Genomic DNA, 21,855 nt, shown 5'->3' on the forward strand with positions numbered 1-21,855 from the left:
AATGTGCTTCGGAAAGTTCAGCATCCGTTCTTGTAATATATTCATTATGGGCCGACGCTGAAGCAATTTGCAAGTAACATCGACTCTGGCTGCGAGTATTGAAAAACGGTTAAGAAATTATTAAACCATTTAAATATTGCAAGAGTACTCTATCAAGTTTCTTAACGTATCGATGACTTTGGAGATATCAATATTTTATACAAACCTCTTTGCTGTTCTCGTTACTTAACCTGAAACTAACAACTAACACAAGTTTTACTTCTTACCTTTCTATAGTCATGCGATATTATCTAATTATAATATTCGCCCAGTTAAATTTCGAGGTCACACTCGCGAAAGTCAATCGAGTTTTACGAACACGGCGCTGCCAACATGGCCGCTCGGTGCACCGCGAAAGTCACCAAATCACGACAAAGCAGCCCGGTCGATTTCCCGAAAAGACACTAAAAAAATAGAGGAGACATTGCGAGCACGAGCTCCGCCCGTGAAACAGTCTGTCCCAATATATGCTCGCCTGATTTTTTCAGACGATATTGAACTCAATGCACAAGTACCAACCGAGGTTTCACCTGGCGAGGGCCAATCACATCTCGCAGCTCGCCTACTCGACGTTCAGGAGTTACGTTTTCAAGGAAACGGAATTCATCGCGGTGACCGCCTATCAGAACGAGAAGGTGAGTGAACGTCTGCTTCCTATTCTCGGTTCGGACGATCGACATGTTCGGGGGACATTAATGGAACTCGTTAGTCCCGCGGGATTCCGGGAATATTAGACTCCGGTCTGTTACGACGAACTTTTTGTTTGGCCTTTGTTCGGCCCAATGGATTTATTTGAATAGACGCATTCGAACCCATCGTTTCACTTTTACACTCTTCTCCGAACGGCGGAAAAGTTTCTGGATAGGAATTGTTTTCTGGGGACATTTCGGACCGTTAGGGACATTCTTCTGTCTCTCTCGTGGAGCGTTGGTACAGAGATACGAGTTTCCCGAGGTGTTTTTCATTACTGCATCGACGATTACTACGCGTTAACCGTTGAATGTTAAATAATGTTATTATACGTTGAATAATCACTAGAATACTTTCATTAATTAACGTATAGTAACAAGATTATCTGTTCTTTCATTGAGAGGCTATTATCGAACCGTTACCACCACAACACGAACTATCGAGGTTTAGCCGGGACGCGCCATCGTAACAGATTAAATAAATCAATTAAAGGAAACATTGCAGTTATCAGGGATACCAGGGTCAATTATTCATTTACGAAATTATAATATCGAATAAAAGATGAATGCTATGAAAGCTCGATTAATAATTACACGAGCGGCCGAAGATAGCGAACAGTGGTCAACTATTAGAAATTATTTTATTTCCTCGACGTTTGGTAGCCAACGAACGATTTGTAAAATTTGGAGGAGAGCCATGTTTGGCAAGAAACCAGGACAAACAGACGGTTTTCTTTTTTGTCGGTCGTGTTAATTAAAATCCCCCCTCGTCGATGGAACCGAAAGGGTTCGGGGAACCACCGTGGTTCCCGGTACGCATTATTTTTGATGTTGAACGCGCGCAAAAGGGGCCCCTTGTCTGAATTTTTCGTCGTGCGATTCTTTTCCCCACCAACCCTTCGTTATCGCCGTTCCTTCTCGGTATCTACGGCCGGAAGAAGGATATCGTTTCTGTGGATCCCTTTGAGCGGCGAACGCCTTCTGCGTTTCGTGAAATCCATGGTAAAGTCGATTTGTCGTAACTTGGACCGATCGTTTCGCGACAAACAACTCCGTTTAATATACTCGTTTCGATAGAGCAGGGATGGAACGAATGAAAGAATTAATTGTGCCTATTGCGATTTTGTTCTGTTGTAGATCACCCAGCTGAAAATCGATAACAACCCGTTCGCGAAAGGATTCCGGGATACGGGAGCGGGGAAGCGAGAGAAAAAGTGAGTATCGCTTTCAAAACTTTGATCGAGTACGAAAATATTTAAAAAGATTCGCCATGAAAAAAAGGACGCGTAGCCTGTGCTGAAAACGATAGTCACGTGACTGCCTTACGAGGGTCACGTGACAGTCGCATGCCAGTCACGTGACTTAATGATAAGTTCCGAAGCTTATTCCTTTTTTCTGTGGCTAGTTTTGAGCTTGAAAATTCTTTTGTCAGAAGAACAATAGCGCTCGGAGTACTATTTCAAATTTTCTTTAAATCAAGAACCTACGGTACAGCCTTTTTTCTTGCAGTCAAATAGAGAGGTTAGAGCGAGACTTTGAGAACAAATCTTCGCTCGTTCGCAAAATCCCGAAAGCCAAGTAAACCCTTTTCCCGAACGAACCCCATGGAACAGAAACCAATTCACAGGCATGTCTTCGAGGTCGACCTAATTGATCGCGGAGCATTTTGGGGGCTCTCCCCTCGATCCGCGCCATTAAGGTCGACGTATCGACCTCAGGGTCAGCCCCCGGGGCCAGGGGTTGGTTTCACGGGGCTCATTTGCACCCCGGCCGGCCGCCGGTATCGTCCATTTGTATTCAATATCGCGGGTTTATGGGCTTATGTCAGCGAGGGTTCGTCGCCGCATCGAGAGACCCATTTCAATTTCATTGGTCGCGTCCGCGAGGGGGGAGAGGCGGGTAGGACGCCGGCTCGAGTGGATTCTGACGAGGTTAAGTTACTATGCATAGGTCTCGTGCCGCCCTCGTTAACGTTGCTAATCCTCGTTATACGCACTCACCGGCGGCCCAAAGCCGTGTAAGCTTCGCCAATTTGTCTACTCGCGAATGGCATTAGCGAATCTTTCAGGTGCGGTGACCGGGGGTTCGCGAAGACATCTGCTCGGGCGAACTAGCTGGGGAGAAATTGCCACGCAGGGTGAATTTGTTTATGACGCCTTTCGATTGTCTCGGTTGGATTCGCTAGGTGACTTTAGACTATGCTCCAGCGATTCGCTGTTTGGGACCAGTTGTCATTGTTTCAAGTTTTGTTTTAGATTGTATACTAGTACTGATGCGTCTACAATTATCTGTATTTATTGGTGTTAGAAATACAGATTAGATTCTACTGGCCATGGGAGTATGTTGGTAGCACTTGTGTCAGAGATTCGAGGTTACGTTCGTAGCCCACAATTAGGTTATTTCCCCAGATTTCTAGAAGAAGGAAAGTAGAGAACGCCTGGTATTTTTCCAAACCATAAACGTTCAGAAGTTGTTGGGACATCTTAGATAAATGCTGCTGGTCGGGGGTGGAAAAAGCAGCGTCCGAGAAAATTTCGCGGAAATTGAAGCGACGCCCGGGTTCGGCCGGATAAAGAAAGGGCGAGGTTAATCGAGAAAATATGCAAAGTAGGGGGCGCGTCGTGGCGCCGCCTAATTAGAATAAGGGTTAGTTTTGGCTTATGGTTTCGGTTAAGGGTGGCCGGATCCCATCAGGAAGCCGCAGAGGAACGGGAGATGGTGCCGCGAGAAGGGGGCAGAGAGAGGTAGCGGGGTTGGAACATAGCCAATCATCGGATTAGCATACTGATGCTCAGGGGCGGCGCTGTCGTTAGCGTGGAGGGTGCCACTTGGCGGCTTTGAATTTTATATCGCCGCTACAGCCAGTAACCGGCATATAAAGGGCGCTTTTGTGGTGGGGAGGTCGACTTCCGGCGTCTGAGGCCTCGTCGTTTTTTTTATTATAGCTGTGAACGGTTAATAAAGTTACCGCGTTTTTCTTTTACGTCGTTAAAAAATTGTATTTTTGAAATCTCTACTTTTTTAGTCGGTATTTTGTTTCTAGACTCGTGAATCGTTCTAATCGTCAATTACGAGTACTTTTCATTTTAGTAGTTGTTGTATAGAGGTTCTGGCTTGAAAAGTGTTTTAGTTGCTCGCCACTAGGTGGCTACGGATACGATCTCTTTCGCGATAGTAAAATAAATAGGAATGCGGACGAACGACCAATCAAGTTTATAAGCAAAACCTTCTACATGTTTTGCTGTAAATACAGAAAAACGAAAAAGTAGGATAATTTGGTAAATGTGTGTCCAGTATTAGGTTGCCGGACGGCGCATTATTTCGTCAACTTTTTAACAAAGCGGGTCGAGCCGCTCGGTCACGAGACGCAACGCCACTCAAGTGTGGTGAGTCGATTCATCATGCCGGTTAAAAAGAAATATTTTCGAGAAAAAAGAGGAAAGCCAGTGCTTGGCCGGGCACGGCTCGTTGTCACGTCATTTATCACCGAGCACGCCGGAACGATCGTATCGAAATACGCGAAGAATCAATCTGTCTGCGGGACGATTTCCTCTGGCTACGTTATTAATTGTCACGCCTCTCCATTTGCTGGTATTTATACAATATTATTAATAAATTTCTATATGCGTACAAATATACGGAGAACCCATAAAATGCATCCAAATATAAAGGAAACGTTGCGGTATCACGCATTGTATATTCAGGGAATATTTATAATTTCGATATTTTCAGTACCTTCGATTTCTGTTATTATACATGCAAATAACAGCGGTTCTCAAACATTTTACTTATAACTCCATCGCTATGGGATCAGGTTAAACATTATTGTGCAGAAAGTACCTATTCAATTTAACTGTTTATTTAATTAAGAAGTAATGCGTCTTGCATAAATACAAAAGTATTTAGAAGCAACCCTCGATCGGTGGCCCCGTTGGCCACCAAAGATGAGCAAGCATGAAGAATCCTAGCAATTGGGGTGCTGACCCCACATCTCCCTCCCAGCCCCCTTCAAATTCTCCTTAAATTGTCCTACGAGGGTGCTCGTGCGCGTTGCAGAAAAAAGGTGGAAGTAGAGTCAAAGGTTCCGTATAATTTCGCCATAATTATGGGACGCCTAGGTTGCTCATCGAGTTTTAGCTGTCGTTTCATCGATAGTCGACCGTTCAGACAGAATGAAAATTCATCCGCTGCCTTTGACGCTCGACTATCGGTGTCATCCCACCCCTGCGTCATCCTCGAGGATTTATAATCACCCCTTGAACCCCACTTTCCCCCGGGGGGCATCGTGACAGCGCAACGAACCCCGGACGGGGTTTTTTTGTTTCCATCCCCTAGTCATCCCTGAATGCGCACCGTCGAGTGTCGAGCGCAGAATGATTCCCTACGAAATCTTCGAGGCTGACGATTCGCCAACTGTCTTAACCGATCGTTCACGCGGCAATCGTTTCAATTTATAGGGAATTTTATTATCCGAAGGTTGGTGGTGACCAAAACATCTGACCCATAACGACTTGCGATTTCTTCCAAGGCTGATCCTTCTTTTACTAGACGAAAGCGGGTATTCTCCCTTGTATCAGAGCTATTGTAAAGTTTCTATGTGTGTGTCTTCAAAACTAGGGGAAAAAGGTATTCCCCTCCTAGCATCAAAGTTATTTTTGTGTGAAACTCTATCGGTTGCTCCAATAAAATTTTCTAAGAGTATATTTCAAAAACTATTGGAAAGGGGTATTCTCCCCTTTGCATGAAACTAATTGCTTAGCTCTATCAGGATTCAACGATCGAAAGCACTCCAAAGGGAATCACCTAATTCCTAGTTCCTAGGGACTAAAAATTCCCTGAAAATTTATCGACAAAGGTGGAAATGTATTCGTAGACATAATAACAGGTGATGGAGTTATGATTGGTCTGGTTACCGACAAGAACCCACGCGGCGCAAAACGCGCGAGTGAAAGCCGCGAGCGCGAAGAAACGCGAGCCGCATTCCCTAGGAAAAGTGTAGAAACTGGCGGCGTGACGCGGGACGCGGGGCGGTCGATGCAGGAAACAAAGGCGAGCACGTGGTCGATCGCCGATCAAAGGGATTCCTGCGGCGGCGCGACCGATCGAACGGACCCGGCCGATAATTCAGCGGCAACTTTTGAAATAGCTCAATTACGCCGGCCACGATGGATTTCCGCGGGATATGCATAATTCAACGTGGAAAGTCGAGCCGACCACGGTTTTGCCAAAATAGGCAGAGACGGGTGGACTGCGTTCGAATTGAGATCGATATACCCGGTCGAGGCGATTATCGGGAGAAATTACGCGAGAAAAAGGCGTTCCACTTTTGGGTTAACGCGTTGCAAAATGGGCTTTTATGGGATTAGAAATAATTGGGGCTCGGTTTTATAGACAGCTCTACAGCATTAACCGAATATCAGAAATTGAATCCTGAATGAGCCCCGGTACTTTTACAGGGCTATTTGGAGACCGCGGGTTTAAATCATTCCAAGATAGGTGCCAGCCGATATAATACTCGATCTACCGATTTTAAACTGCTATAATAGAGGGGATCGTTTTTGCTACCATAAAATCTAACGACGACAAGATTTTTCAGATCCCGTTCACGGTGCTAGTACTTTCGAGCCGTACGGAACTGGAACAGCTGCGCGCGCGACGGAAGCACGTCTAGTGAATCCAATTACGTCACACGACCTGCAAATACAAACAGTCGAATCGATCAAAGAAGCGTGTATTTCACGGACAATAGGATTTGGGGAATATTGAATCTCTTACTTATCATCTTTGCATACCTGTAAGTCAGATTCTCTCAATCTCGGATGTAACTACTTTGTCTGGCCTGTCCGTCACAAACTACTTAACCAGAAAATTGCCATATCTCGAAAGTGATGAACTCCTACTGTACCCCTACCATATCCCGTGTCACCCAAGTCCCTCTAACATCGAACAATTGCTAACAATCCGCAAACAATCTAACTAAAACTCGTGCAATCTCGGATGTTACCTACATTTACGACGTACCGTGTCATCCGAGTCTCTGGTAAATCATAATCAGAAGCCTCGTTACAAAAATTCGCGACCATCGGATCATCAGCAAGAGGAGAAGGAGCCACACTTACCAAATCCCGGTGTCGTCCACGGAAACTATTGATTTTAACGTGCTCTCGCACTTAAGCGCGTCAGAAACCGGAGAACCGTAGCGTAACACCCTTCCGAGCCTCACGGTTTCATCCGTACACCGACGATGTACGTTCAATCTCTCTCTCTCTTTCTCTCTCCGCCATCCCCGTCACTCTCGCGCTGTGTCTCTTTCACTTTTGTCGTCGTTTTGCCTTCCCTGCGTCGGTGCATTGATCGCATTACACGGCATTAAGGTATCGGTAAGCCTCTCGTTACGTCCGGCTCTCGAATGGTTCTAGCAGAGTCTTACATGATACTTAGGTTTGCTCGCCGCGGCCGTTGAAATACACCGAATCGCATCGTTCTATCGCTCCCTTAAACCCTTTCCCTCACGGTGGAACGCGCTCCATTCGCGAATAATGAGTTTCGCGGACGAATTCGTTGACGAGATTCCGTGTAGGTCTTCGAACGCAGAGCCTAACCGTCAAAGTCGTCGTCCGTGTGGTGGATCTCGTAGAACAGGTGCCCAGTCTGTGAAATTTCCAAGTGGTGTGAAAGTTGACGCGTTGTAATGTTCGACTCCCGAATGTGATCGTGTCCCTTGATTTGGATCTTCGGGAAACACTCAACAGAGGCTATGAATTAAAACTGGTTTGAGATGATTTTTCAAGCCGCCTAGAACTAAATACTTTCCTTTCGACTCTGACCCTTGACACAGCCACTTCAATGTAATCGATTTAATGACACGTTGCGAGAAAGGCGGGCAATACACACGATTCGCCCAACAAACAACGGTTGACACTTTCACCTAGCAATCAAACACGACGCTGGAAACGTCTGTAATTTGCCAGGGGTTCGATCGAGGGGTACGTTTCACGGGACCACGGATAATTATCAGACTCTGAGGATGATGTAGGGAACGGTTTGAGCTACTGTCGAAAGTTGAAAAAAAGAAAAATTCCGAAACTGCAAGAGTTGCAGAATTCCAGGAGGGAACGTCCGCGGTCGAGGAAACAAGCGTAAGCGTTATTGCGCATCGCCGCGGTCTTTCAAAGAGGAGGCGAAGCGTAAACGATAACGGACCATTTCGCGTTGAAAATATTTAACGCTACCGTGGCGTCGTAAACTTTTATTGCGACTGTGAATTTCGCCCGACATCAAATGCAGATATTTGCAAGCATTAACGCGGCCGTTCGCGCGCGGACGAGTTCCCGTACGCTTTATCCGCGCGGCCGTAATTTTTTCGATTCCTTATATTTGTGCTTATCTCTATTCTCCTTCTTGGGAAAGCTACACCAGGAAATAATTCGAGCAAAAGTGGAGCGGAGCAATGCGAATTGAAATGGAAGAAACGATCGGGCGTATTTAAATTTGCCGCCGTTGACCCCGGGTTAGATAAATTATTGTTGAAATCCTATTACCTACGGGATCTCTGAGTGCTCTTGTTCTTTTGACTAGTTACTGTAGACTCGTTGCAATAAATAATCCTCCCACAAACCCAATTTTTTTGGTTCTCAAGCATACATCTGTTCTACCATTAATAATTTATTGCCGTTTGATCAGAAATACTCCTGCATTTAGATATCTGGGCCCAACTGAACGATAGTTGAATCGATTTTCCCTAAAAGATTGCTAACTCGGAGTCGTTGTTGCAGAAGGCAGGCGGTATTGACAGTATCAGGAGGCGGTTCCCGGCTGACGGCAGGTGGGCCAGCATCCCCGGAGAAGCGGCGGTCCTCGAACTCCGTCAACGACCTCCTCGACGACGAGGACAAGCTTCTGGACGTCGTGGGCCCGGACACGCCTCATCCCGGACATCATCAGCGCGAACGCGAGCATTCTCGGGAGAGGGACGACAGGACCAGCGAGAGAGGAGAGGGCAGCGAGTCTTCTGGCTCAGAGAGCGGAGGCGGGCCGGGCCCGACAGCCTCAGAAGGGCCTAGACCTGAAGTGTCGGTGGGCCTGCCGCTTCATCCGCCTCTGCTACCATACCTCTATCCACCTGTACCCGGTCTCTACCCCGGTCCAGGTCCTCTGATACCCTCCAGTCATCTGGGTATCCACGGTGGAGTATCGCCAGGCATGTTGTTCAACGCGCAACTAGCTCTGGCCGCGTCTCAGCACCCAGCTCTGTTCGCGCACTACCATCATCCGCTGGCCAGCCCGTTGCACCAGCTGAAGGGGCACCGATACGCGCCGTACACCCTGCCGGCACCCTCTCACGGCTCCGCGTTCGAGACCGTTACCCCTGGTAGCAGGACTCTGAGTCCCAGGTCCCCGCCGCCCAGGCCCCCGACCGGTTCCCCGACGCCCGCGGCGGGCCTGACGTCCAGCAGCAGCTCCGCGGGTGAGCTCAAGTCCATCGAGAACATGGTGAACGGGCTCCAGGAGAAGAGGAGACGCAGCCCCAGTTTGACGCCCGGGCACAGGGGCGACGCGGACGCTGGAGGGGGGAGTCCGTGACAGGAGAACGAACCCGTGACCAGCACGAACGGCGACCCAGAAGACAAGCAGTTGGCTGAATCCTGTGACCCCGAAGAACTCTACGGCGACGAGAGGGAGCCGGACTCGACCTCCGAGCTGTCGTAGCAGGGGAGAGGGTCGTCGGTTCGACCCGGGACCCTCTGTGCCCCATTCTGGGACGCTTCACGGCGCCCGGGCCCCTCTGCGTCCCTCTGGAGGATAGGCGGCGACCTGGACGAGGGACGCTCGAGACTACGAAGTGCAATTTTACCCCGCGGACCGGGGACGTGTTCTCCATCGGTTTCTGGGACTCGACGCTGGGCCTAGTTCCCTGTGAGTGTATATAGAATGGCCGGGGGTGGATCGCGCGGGGCCCGGGGTCCACGGACGCTGCATGGATTGCGAGAGTTGGTGGTGTACATTGATCCAGGGCACGGAAGGGCGGAACGAGCAACGACGGGCACAAGAGTCGCCTGTTCGAATAGGTTCGAGTGTCGCTCGACGTTGAAGATCTCCTGTTGCCTGGCATCGAAAACTGCTGGGTGTCTCGATAGTCTTGGGAGTCTCGAATGTTTTGTAACATTTCGCTACCTTTTCAGTTCCTTCGTTACCTTCGTCTATGTTTCCATAGTAAAAGATTCTGGTGCTTCGAGGCCCCCAAGATCGGACTTGTCCAATTTCGTTCGGATAATTGACGTCGAAATGTCGGGTAACGCTCGAAGTGGTTCGAACTGTTGCACGGATTCGCGAGGAGTTTGCGAAGGAGGGAGTGAAGTGTCCGTCACTAGTGACGACTAGCGACTGCGTTCTGCCCGCGTGCGTTTTTAGGTGTAAGAGAGGGAGACATTGCAATACAAGAGCACCTCCTAACTATTTGCAGCCCCTGTACATATGTACCCTAGTGATATTATATTATATTATATTATATATATATATATTATATATATAAATAACTACTCTCTGTATTAATTATTGAATATAATATTATATTAATTATTAGAGAGACGTAAACACCGCATAAACGCACGTTGCCCAATCACGCCACGACGCCCTCGAAAGCGAAACGGGAAACAGACGAAGAAACGATGAAATAATGCAACAGACGACAAACTCAATCCGATTCGGTCCATCGACCCACCTTTCGGTTTCTAAATTGCATCGACGCGCGTTTTATAGGTTAACAAAACAGGGAGTCGAGCGTCGTTCTCCGGTTCTGAGCCTCCATAGGTGGCGCTACCTTCGCGAACGTCGTTTCTCGGGCCCTCTCGGATCGAATCGGATCGATATCTCGAACGATCTCTCTGGTGGCGTTCATCTACACACTCTCGACGTTGTCGCTTCGAAAAATCAACACCTTACATACCAACCCCGCGCCACACAGTACCGTATTTGTATAAAAGTTAGCGATCGATGTAGATAATTGCGGGAAACGCGGTGGGACGTCGAGCAGTCGGCCTTTTGGGAACACGGAGGCCACAAATATTCGGAGGAAACGCAGATTCGATACTCTGTCGTTCTCGAAAGTCGTGGGTGCTCACCCCTGCGTTCCGGCTGACCCATCAGTCCCATGTGTTCTCGTGATTAACCCTTTGAACGTTGATAATTTAAAATTCTGGAGATAATTTTGATGCAAGTAGCGAAACCGTAGTTTTCAAGAAAAAAAAAAAGTTAGTTTAATTGATGGTCAGCACGCGTGATGCTTGTGAATAGGGTTGGAGTGCAACTTGCGTTCGTAGAGCTTATTCTCAGCTGTGCTTAAAATTCTGGCCATACTTGAGGGCTGGTACTCAGCTATTTTACTTTCTGCTAATTGATGCCGATTTGTCTGGCCACAGATGTTCGTTCTAATGGATTCCGTTCTTAATATTTTATTTTTATGATTGAAATGTTGCAATGAGACGAATCGTAAAACCCGCTATGCAAGTTCATCGTTCTTACTATGTACAAATTGTAACTACATCTGTTCAGTTCCATTTTAGTTAGTAATATCATTTACTTTCAGTTGTAAACTGTCGTTAATAATGAATTTTTTTATACTTCTCCTATGTAAATGTTGGAACACCGTGTTTTGTAATATTTTCTATGCAATGTTATCATTCTAATTGTACAAACTACGAAATTGTAATACCTTGATGGTTCTCCAAAGTGTCGTCACGATTATTCATAAAAAAAAAGGATTTTTTTTTTTATTTCATTCGTAGACTAATCCGTGATACCCTCGGCACTGTCACTTTTATTGTATAAAAATGTGAATATATATAACTATATCTGTTCCTACCTTTTTTTTTTTTTTTATTAATTAATGCTACTTTGCCAGTTACAAACTGTCAGTATAATGATTTTTTTAAATATTTTTTCCTATTTAAAATTTTAAATAAATACGATGTCTGTTAAACATTTCACGGTATTATTTGTTTTATTTTTCGTTCTCCTCATTCTCTATTCCATTTACGTTTGATTTCCGCGACCATCCTGCGAACTCGAGTCGCACTTGAAATATTATACCATTGACCATGGAGTGAAATAAAATCAAAGTCGAAGGGTTAAAAGCGTTAAATTTGTCAGACTCGACCCGTTGCTCTCTCCTTTCGAAAGAAATATTAGCCCATCTCAATTCAGCTGTTGCTGTCGATGCTTGAATTCATGCCGCGACCATGTCATAGAAACACAAAATCGCGGGTGCAGCGATCGTTCGAAGCGAGCGTCCGAACGGGGCAAAACCGCGGTGGTTCTCGGCGAGACGAGTCCACCTCCATCGATTCGAGCGAAAACGACGCCGCGCGGAAAATTTTGTAAGAAAGAACGTCGCCTCTTTTTGGCTCGAGACTCGAGAAAGGTCCAAATACACAAAAAAAACAAAGGGGAAACGCCGAGCGATCATGTAAAATACAACGGCAGAACGTGCGCGTTTCCAAGCGAGTCGAGGCTCGAAAAGCAACGCGACTGCGACGCGCAGCTCTCGGCGCGCAGCCCAGGGCCGTATCGTCGAGCAACGGGGCCGTAACCAATCACAGCGAATAAAAGCAAACGCGATTTTTTCCTCCACGTACCAAGAATTTTGCTCAATCCTCGAACGTTCAGTTTTCATCGTTCATGCCCCCCGCCCCCCCCCCCTTACCGACTCGTTGCGATTAATTTTCGAAGCGCGTTGCGTACGGTCCTGCGCTCGAAGAGGAGAACACGTTGTCGAGAGGAAAGCAATAAAATAAAATGAAAAAAAATGTAAACGCGGCGAAAATCGAAACGTTCTAAACTAACACGAGAATCCGTGATATTCCGTGGCTTGTATTGTATATTGTACACCCACCCAGCCTCCCACTCCTCCACCCCTACCTCCCAGAAACGCCCTCCGAGATCCACGTGACTAAGAATTATATATATATATTAATTTAAAAATATTCAACTGTCTTTTTTCTACACCGCTTCATCGACGCGAACAAACGACGCGAAATCCTTAATAACGCGCGATCGTTTAAACAGTTTGAGACCGCGAGCTTCCTAAACGAGACGTTGCGAGGTGATATCCGTCGTTTTCGTCGAGTTCTCGAGGTAAGTGAGTGATTCCTAACCTCTGATAAAAGGGAAACGAACATCCCGTACAAGATTTATTGAAATTAGAAATTCGAATCGCTGTGAATGAACATAGTAATCTTCGGCAATGAAATAAATCGACCAAAAGTGCATGTTAAAGTTGTTCTACGCCGTATTCGTTGTCGAACGAATAAATAGAGTAAGAGTGCACCACCTGGTGTCGGTACTAGTAATCACCGTTAATCACGTGATCAATCCTGGGCATAATTACCGTAATAATCGTTGTCGCGCCAGAGACAAGGCCGCTTGGGCCCGTCGCGACCGCTAAATAAACAAAGTCCGGCAGTTAAAAATCTACCACATCCCCTCAAGGCAACTCTTTGAATTTTTCAGTCGCGTCCGCCATAAAGGCTAACGACTTAATCGCACGTGAACGTACAAATTGCATGATTGTATAATTAGAATCGTTCGAGCGCCGTGTAAGCCCACGCTTTTCACTTTTCTTTTTTTTATCGGAAACAAGACGTTCTGCAGTTCGTTTTTCCTTTCAGTCGCGAAATATCGCGACGCTGTAAACAAGCGGTTCACCGTGAGCATAAATAATTCATGCATGCGCGAGAGACTCGTTCGTGGGCCCGGTTTTGAGGCTACTTCCGCCGGAATCGTTAAATGGCCGTTAATTTTTAGGTTAGGTTTGGCAACACGTTCGTTGCACCTCGTTATAAATTTCCTTGCTCGTTATACTTGTTCATAATATACTTATATTATACGTCTCGCGGCTATAATGCCGGCGAATGAATAAACGAAGTTTCGTTTAGCAAATCACGCGCAATATTTGGCCTCTTTTTGTTGAAAAGAGGGGCAAAATGACTGTCACGCGCGGGTAATAATTATGATCTTTTACCGTGGCAACACGTTGTATCTGTTAAGCGTAATCGTGAAATCTGCAGTTCGTCGATTGGTTCGCTTGGGTGTTCCCCATTAATTTTGTCATTTTTTCGAAACGATGATCACGGTAATCGACGTTAATAGTAATGGCTTCCTCTCTTTTTCCTGGACCAACGACGGAGACTTCGTATAAAAGTTCGAGACGTTCAAAACAAATAAAAAACAATTCGAATTTTTGTTAAGTAACTTAAAGATCCTATTTTTGAAAATTCTATAAATTTTGAGGTTAATTATTATATCTTAAGATTAAAAAACATTTATAAGAGTCCGTTTATTCGTGGAATAATTTTGACGTACACCTTGCGTTAAGGTTTGCGTGACCGTAATATTAATTCATAAATGTTTGAACGCTCGGTAGCGCATTTGTCGCATGCTTAACCTCCTTCGATTATCTTTGGGGACGCTGAATATTCCATGCGGTTCATTTTACGCTTCGTTCATGAAATCGCGCGCCATTAGGAAACATTGTAATCTGCCCAATTTAATTAAAAAGAAAAGTCTTTATTACACGAATATAAAAGCGTATACACAAAGATAAAATATAACTAGAATACTAAAATGTTGTTAGGAAACCTAACCTCAATATTACTACATGCGTCATTAAGAGGTATAGAAATTTATAAACAAAGAACGGGAAAACTATGATCATGAGAAGCTATAGAAAATATAATATAAGGTTATTCGAAGGAATTTGTGAAGAGAAAAGTGATGGTATGGGGAATAAGTAGAGGAACAAAATAAATAGGCTTCTTTATCGAGCGAAAAATTCCTGGACTAAGTCGAGGAAATTTAATGATAGGTGTTTGCCATTATATTATATTTTCCACTTCAGCAACGCAAGCAGCGTCACGCATGGTGAACGCATCGATGACCAGACACGACTAGGGAAAATATGGCGACGCGTTCGTGGATAGAAACGAGCGGCAGTCACGGCAATGCCTAATCTGGAAAATCTACGAGCCGTGACATTCCATTTTCATGGTCAATTAATGCAACGCAATCGATCCAACGCCGCTGACACCGTTCCGATCCTTTCACTCGCGTCTCGTGGTAATTTTTTTATCGTCGCCGGGCGATAATTGCTCGTCCAAGCTGTTCGCGCGCGTTTCCAACTAAACGGAATTAATTAACCGATGACTAAGCGAACGGGTGAATCGCGGATTAAGTAATTTCGTATTCCTTAGGCAGCGTTTGGATTAGATCTAGGTTGAAATTGAAATAGGAATCAGTTAGGTTTAAGGAATGGGTTAGGTTAGGTCAGGTCACTTGTATACCAGGATTGCTCAAGAGGTTAGACCACCATGATGCATTGCAAAAACACCATATGTTTGGGGATTTATTTCTAAGGGCAGAAATACTTTCCTGCATGAAATTTTTCTGGAAAGTCAGAGCCCCTCTTTTCGTCTTATTTGAATAAAAAAATTTTAATCAATATCTACACTACTGTTCTATGTATTATTCTAGAAAATGTAAATCACTGACTTAGAGAAATTAGAATGTAGACAGACTCGAGTAGATTAACGGACTTGGAGAATAGATACGTATTGGTTGACTTTTATGTGGCTCGTTTTTCGATTTTATTCCGCGAGCAAGCAACCAGTCTCGTGGTAATCGATTCGATCACGAAAGCTGCTCGTCTTTTCGTTGTCTTTAAACGCGATAGCGCTACGGCTACGCCGATATTAGCATACCCCCTCGAGGGTGGATTAGTGGTTCCTTAAAAAGTCATTCGCGAAACGAACCTTTTCCAGCGTGCTCACGTTGTTTCCGTATTAACGTCTGCGCGGAAATTGTGGCCCGTGGAGCTTGAAATTCGAGAGATTGATGTATTTAAAATTCTACGATTCTTAAATGGGATTTTTATCTTTCGCCTCAAGCCACAAGTACGGTTTTACAACTTAACCTCAATCATTGATACCCAAATAATTGGTATTGTTTAGAAAGATCTTTATTGCTCATCTCCTGTAATAATAAAAATATAAAATAAATGTACGAGAAATGAAAGACGCGAGTAGTACAGCGTACAGAAGAGGCGAGGTGCAGCGTCAGAATCTAACCTTAATGTTCCATTTCGTTATCAAGAGCAAAAGTTGTTGACATCGTTGCAACGATAAGCTCCCGGAAATACGCTTACCAGTCGTATTAATCTCTACATTTCTACGGTCTGGTAACATTGGATAGACGTTTCGATGGAAAAAGGAACCGTGTTCGAAGGGAATCGAAGGAAACACGCGGGTCGCCCCGAGGTCCTCGCCGAACCAATTTGTATGCTGATGGCTATCTCCGTGGAATAATTTATAAACGATATTAAACCGTGCTCTTTGGCCGGGGCACGCTACACGCTTGGTACCGGGCAGCCCGCCCCTTTAGAAGGGGTGGAAGGGTGGACGTGAATTTATCGTCGGGAATGCAATCTGTCATCGCGTATCAGCGACTAGGATACGACTTCTGCGACTATTAAACGCGAACCGTTTCGATCGATCGATTTATCGGTAGTCGCTAGTGGAAAACTAGGTATTTCCGAGTTTCCAAGTTGTAGAAAGAAACGTGCTTCGATTACGTTAAATTTGTTTCAGATTTCAGAGAACAACGTTAGTTCGAGGTTATAAAATAAACGTGGTTTTGGCGGGAAAATACGTACATTACGAATTTATGTTAGAAGTTTTATATGGTGATATTTATTTCTACGCAGAATGTATCCTATGGATTTTGTTATATTTGAAAAAATCCCCCATCGTGCAGTGAATACCACGGTGGCAGCTTCATTGAACGGCCGCTAGCGCCCCGAGCTGAAAGGATCAATTAAAAATCGTCAAACGAGGAAGAAGACAGCAAGAAGCCGGAGAAGCTTCGCGGACGATCCGGCTGGAACGAAGATTAGGAAGCGATCGGAATGCCCGGTGGCCTTTGATCGGCGTCGAAACGTGTCCGTGGGATCCGCTAGACCGGTCAGAAAGTAGGGGGGAAGGATCTGGAAGTTGAAGGGGTCCGGGGACCACTCGACAGCCCGATAGCGACAAGGATTTAATTGACACCGGGAGGTGTCGCAGCACTAAACTATGCAAAGTGGCCGACTTGACGGTCGGCTTTTGCCTTCTGAAGCCGCTACAACAGCCCCGAGAACCGCTCCGGAACGCGAAGGGCCGTCGAAGATGGCGATCGAGCCGAGAAATTAAAGCTACGCGTCCGTGAAGACGTGTTTTCGGACTGATCGATCGATCTGTCGCCGACGTCTGAAGCTGGCAGCTGCGATACAATGGATTTCGAGAGATGGGGGTAGACGGAAACTTTTTCTATTTGCGTTTTTGGGATACCTGGTTGACCGAGAATCGGGAAGGAGGATGTAACCAGTGTGTTTTGACTAGTTTTGAAGACTTTTTAGCGCAAGATCGATCGATGGATGCGAAACATTGACGTCAAGGGTACAGAGCTCTTCCTTACAGCACCAGAAATACTGAGATTTAAAGACACCAGGTCTGTGGAACTTGAATCTCAAACTGATCAACATACGGGATTTCCCATATGTGCTATGCTCAGTTGAATCTACTAAGACTCCAGACACTAAAGTTGGTTGAGCTACTGCCATCAACATAGATTTGTATCTTAGTAAGAATAGCTAATGGCTATGCCTGATGAAAATCAGGTGGCTGCTGAAAGCTACTAGGCATCTACCTTCGTCACCACGCATCTCATATCTTCGTCCAAGTCTACAAGAACCCTTCTTATGTTCTTAAATCCAAAGACTACAACATAACCAATTTGCCCAGTATCCTAACAAGTGGATTGGACCTCATAACATGGGCATCTCTGTACATCTCTCCGTATCCTCGACAGTCAATGGACTAGGAACTAGTGCTTCGATATAACCGAAGTGCAAACCACCGACAATCACCCAGTCCCATGGACCATCGGATTCCCTCGATTCCAGCAGCACTCTCGCGGGCCAAGGCGGAGAGAAAGCTGGAATACGGGTAGGGGGGGAAGCGAGACGGCGAAAAAAATCCGACGAAACGACGGAGACCGCGAAACGGCGGCGGTCTGGAAAAAAATGGCGAAAAATGCGAACTTCTCACCGCGGCCGGCGACAAAGGGCTTCTCGGCGTCCTCGCAGCGCACAGATAAATCTTTCCGTCTCTCTTCCTCCTTTCTCGCTTAGTTGGAAGCCCACCGGTCGGAGCCCCTTTCTGGTCCAGGGTAGCCTGTCCCCCCGATCCCCGCCCCGGCTGGCTCTCATTTACACTACGAGCAGCAGGATTTACTGGCCGTAGAATACAATGCGGACCTGTCCGTGTCCATCCAGCGAGACCGGGAGCCATCCTCTAGTCGTGTACCTCTTCGTCGTGGCTATAGATATCCGCCTCACTGGCCGGCGTCTTCGTCGTCGCCGATGGAAAGAGGAATAATGGGAGCGGAGAGTGTCGGCCGCTGTATTTCGAGCGGATTTACGACGCCAACCGACGCGAGATTGATGCTTGTCACTGCTTCTTGCCGGTCGTTTTTGGGTTATGAACGGCCAGCCTGGTCCAGGTGATTAATTGTCCCCCGTTGGGGATGTTAATTGACACCGTCAGGTTCGGATCGGTGGCGTTCGAGACCTCTCGGCCAAGAAACGTCGAAGGTTCTAACGAGGAGTTGCCCCCTTGGCGAGGAAACCTAAGCGTAAGGGCTCTCATGGGCACGTGTCTCCACTGGTTGTACCACCAAGCTTCATTCCAGTTAAAACTGTTCTTGCAGCCTCAACATTCTTGCATAACATGTAATCAAAAGGAAAGTTATCATCGCGTTGGATCTGACGTGGCATGAAGATGGATGACATCGATGAACCTGCAAAGTGTACACCTGCGGCAGCAAGAGTCTCCAAAGTTGCTTGCCTCGGAATCAACCGAAAGCATGAAGAATCTCAGGTCCAAGCTAGCATAGTCTAGTCTACTCTATGGTGTCTTCCACCACCTAACGATAAAACTGATTTCAGGGCATCGACGTCCTCGGAATCCCTTCTACCTGACTCGTCCAGCACCAGCGCTCGAGGCATTTCCAGAATCCAACCACCCATTCTCACCTGGACACCAAAGTCACCTTCCTTTTAGGGGTGAGAGAACTGTACCAACGTAGCCAAGGGCCCGAAACGCGATGTAACAGTTCGGGTCCTTTAAGCGGCTCCAGACGGCGGCACCGGTGCCCTCAAACGCGCCGACAAACGTTGTCCCGCTAGAAACCCCCCCATTCCGCCAACCCTTTCCGAAGCCGCGGTGTACACGCAGTCAGCCGCGCCTGACTCTTCTGTGAAACTGCGATCGGTTGGCTCGAGTGAACCATTTTCGAGACCAGGTGCAAATGGAGAACCGAGCGAGAGCTCTGTGTACCTGCGCCCTTGTTAGGCCCTCCGCGAATGAGGATGCTTCCTTTTGCGGAGACTGATAAAGAAACATGGCTCGAGAGATTAACGAGTTAAAACGCTATAACGGTGATTGCACACCCTAATTCTGCTATTAACTACTGCTCATGGCTGGAGGTTGATTGTGTTATGGGTGCATCCTCGAGACATGTTTGGATCTTCATAGGAGGCTTGACAATGACTAAGTGCTCCCACTATTGAGTAGAGTTATGTATGTTTGGATCAGACAGTGATGAGACGCGAACAAAAGTGTTCTTTAGGTACAAGTGCCAGTTTTAGGATCAGGTGCAACTGAAGAAGCCCGTTACAGTCATGTTGCCAAATGCTGCAACTGTAAGTACGACGATCGAATAAAGATAAAACCATAAGGGTTGGGTCTGGGATCGGTTGCTAGAGTTTGAATGGCTTCTCGTAGCATATGCCTATCTCGATTCTTGGTAAAGGCCGCTCAAAATGCAGCTTTCTTTGGAAATAATCACCGAGAGAAGAGTGCAAGGGACATTCCCTGAAATACCGGTGCCAATCCCAAACGAATTTACCACGCGGAGGATTTACCGACCCTCGAACAACTCCGAACGAAGGTGGCCAATAAAACCGCGAGTCGCCGGGCATTACTTTTCATCGTCGTTCGAGGCCCTCGCGTACAAAGTCCGCCTCGGTGTTTCTCTTCCCCTTTCTCGGACGGATCGTGTGGGAGTGACTCTCCGCCGCGGCTGATTTGCGATCAATTTGCCCTAATTTACAATCGGTGCCCTCGGCGCCGCGGTGCCTTCAGCGTCCCCTGGCCATGAAAGGCACGTCGAGCGGGCCTTATGTTCCTCCCTGGAACTAAAGATTCATCCTGGCCGACGAGAAATTAATCGGATGGCTTGTAAACGTCGCTCGGCCTTTGCAGGCTCTACTCGAACGGGTTCGAAGTACTCTCGACCGTTCTGGGGGATCTTGCTCGACGATACTGCTAGAAAAAGGTTGCCCTTCCCCGAGTCTGCAACCAAGTTGACTATAGACAACCCTAGAAACCATATTTTTAACCTTGTTCAGTCCCAGAACAAATGACTCCTGAGGAATAGTTGCTACTCAATTGGTTACCCTCGTGAGATTTTAGAGTAAACTGCGTGTATATTAAGAATTGTATCAGGGATGAGATCACATGATAGGTCTATTGTACATGCCAACTCAAGCTAGAGGCTACCCTCTGATAGAACTGAATCCAGAGACCATCTTTGTCGAGCTATTTAACCTAGATCTGACTGGTAAGAAGTTGTACCTAAGTCACAGCCACCTAACATTTAAAAAATCTCACAATTACACCACGCATTAAAGTGTTAACAGCTCTATAACTCATTGATGAGGAATTTAACAGTCCAGCGAGTAATTAAATAACGCACCGTCAATCCCTACACTTCGCTAATGAATTCTTCAGTAAATCCACGCTTGGCCAATTAACATCCTGGCGTTAGCTTCATCAATCAAATTCAAGCTTCATGAATTTAAACTCCGATTCATTCGCTAACAAACTACCACGATTTTAGAAGTTTGTATTCAGTCTCACCAAAGCGTCTAGTCGGGTCCACTCCAACCGAAAATTATTAACGAATACGCAAACGGAGATGCCAATTGTTTACGCCTCTTAATATTATTTTCATCAATTTCTATAAATGGAGTGACAAAAAAGATGGTGTTTGACGTTGGCTACTTTCAGAAGGCATCCATCGGATTCAATTCAACCGTGAATTTTTTCCTCCTGATTCGCTTTGAGAGACGCTAAAGCTCTTCTCGAGGGCGCGAAGATGTTTCTATTCGCTTTGATTAATTCCCATTTTATCACCCTATCGTGGAGTCGGAGTAGTCTCGAGACATTTCTCGCACCTCGAACGGGAGAGTCGCCTTATTAAAAACGGCAAAGATTTACGACTAACGGTACCGTATCTGCCTTGTAGCGGTTTTATACGTTTCCAAGTCTGCTAGAATCGACGCAAAAAATAATGACAGGAAATATAAATTTCGCCGTGCGACGATCGCCAGATAAGAAGAGGACTGGTTTCGAGCGGTGATTCGGGATCAACAGTGTTTTAATTACTTCGTTATTTGCTTGGCCGACTGAAGGCGAACATGGGGACCCACACGTCAAAACCACGGGCCTGAAATCTTTTCAACGGCATAAAAGGAAGATAGAAAACTACGAGGATACTAAACGGAAGCTAGCATTGCTCAGCGACCCAAAAAAGAGGATTGGATCATGGGGGACACCCGACGAAATATAGTAGCCACCATACAGTAATACCTCCTTTTAAGACCGAGCTCTTACCCCGGATTCAAGAGCTAGAGCTACCTCCCACACAGTCCTCTGTGCCTTAACTCGAGATACAAGGCAACAGTGATAATTAGTATTCTCAGAAGAAGGATTGCGACAACAAGTCTCAAAAAGACCCAACAAATAATATTATTATTGTTTTTTGTAGTTACAAACTGTGCTGAATTTGTCTCAGCAACATTATCAAACGATATACGTTTATAATGAAAAGGTCTAGCGAGGCCCCGAAATGTAACGAATGGGGGCCCTGTTTTACGTGCCTGCGCTGACGCTTTTCCCCCGAAAACGCGAGAGAAAGACAGAATGGGTCTTGGATCAGGAGGAAATCCGTGAAGGGGACGGCTGTATTTCACCGT

General features: G+C 46.2%; 1 protein-coding gene across 2 annotated transcripts in view; it reads left to right on the forward strand.

Annotated features, from left to right (window-relative positions):
- Positions 1-10,170, forward strand: part of LOC122396036 (optomotor-blind protein) — a 106,019-nt gene extending 95,849 nt beyond the window's left edge. The window contains exons 5-7 of one of the 2 annotated variants that reach the window (XM_043394103.1): positions 528-674; positions 1,866-1,942; positions 8,504-10,170. In XM_043394103.1, coding sequence (XP_043250038.1) covers positions 528-674; positions 1,866-1,942; positions 8,504-9,311 — 1,032 coding nt within the window. In that variant the 3' untranslated portion in view covers positions 9,312-10,170. The remainder of the gene's footprint in view (positions 1-527; positions 675-1,865; positions 1,943-8,503) is intronic. The other variant, XM_043394104.1, reaches the window with a different exon arrangement.
- The last annotated feature ends 11,685 nt before the right edge of the window (positions 10,171-21,855 follow it).

Source organism: Colletes gigas, unplaced genomic scaffold (genome assembly GCF_013123115.1).
Source record: "Colletes gigas isolate AHSC1104 unplaced genomic scaffold, ASM1312311v1 Colletes_gigas_Sc00007, whole genome shotgun sequence".
NCBI classification, from domain to species: Eukaryota; Metazoa; Arthropoda; class Insecta; order Hymenoptera; family Colletidae; genus Colletes; species Colletes gigas.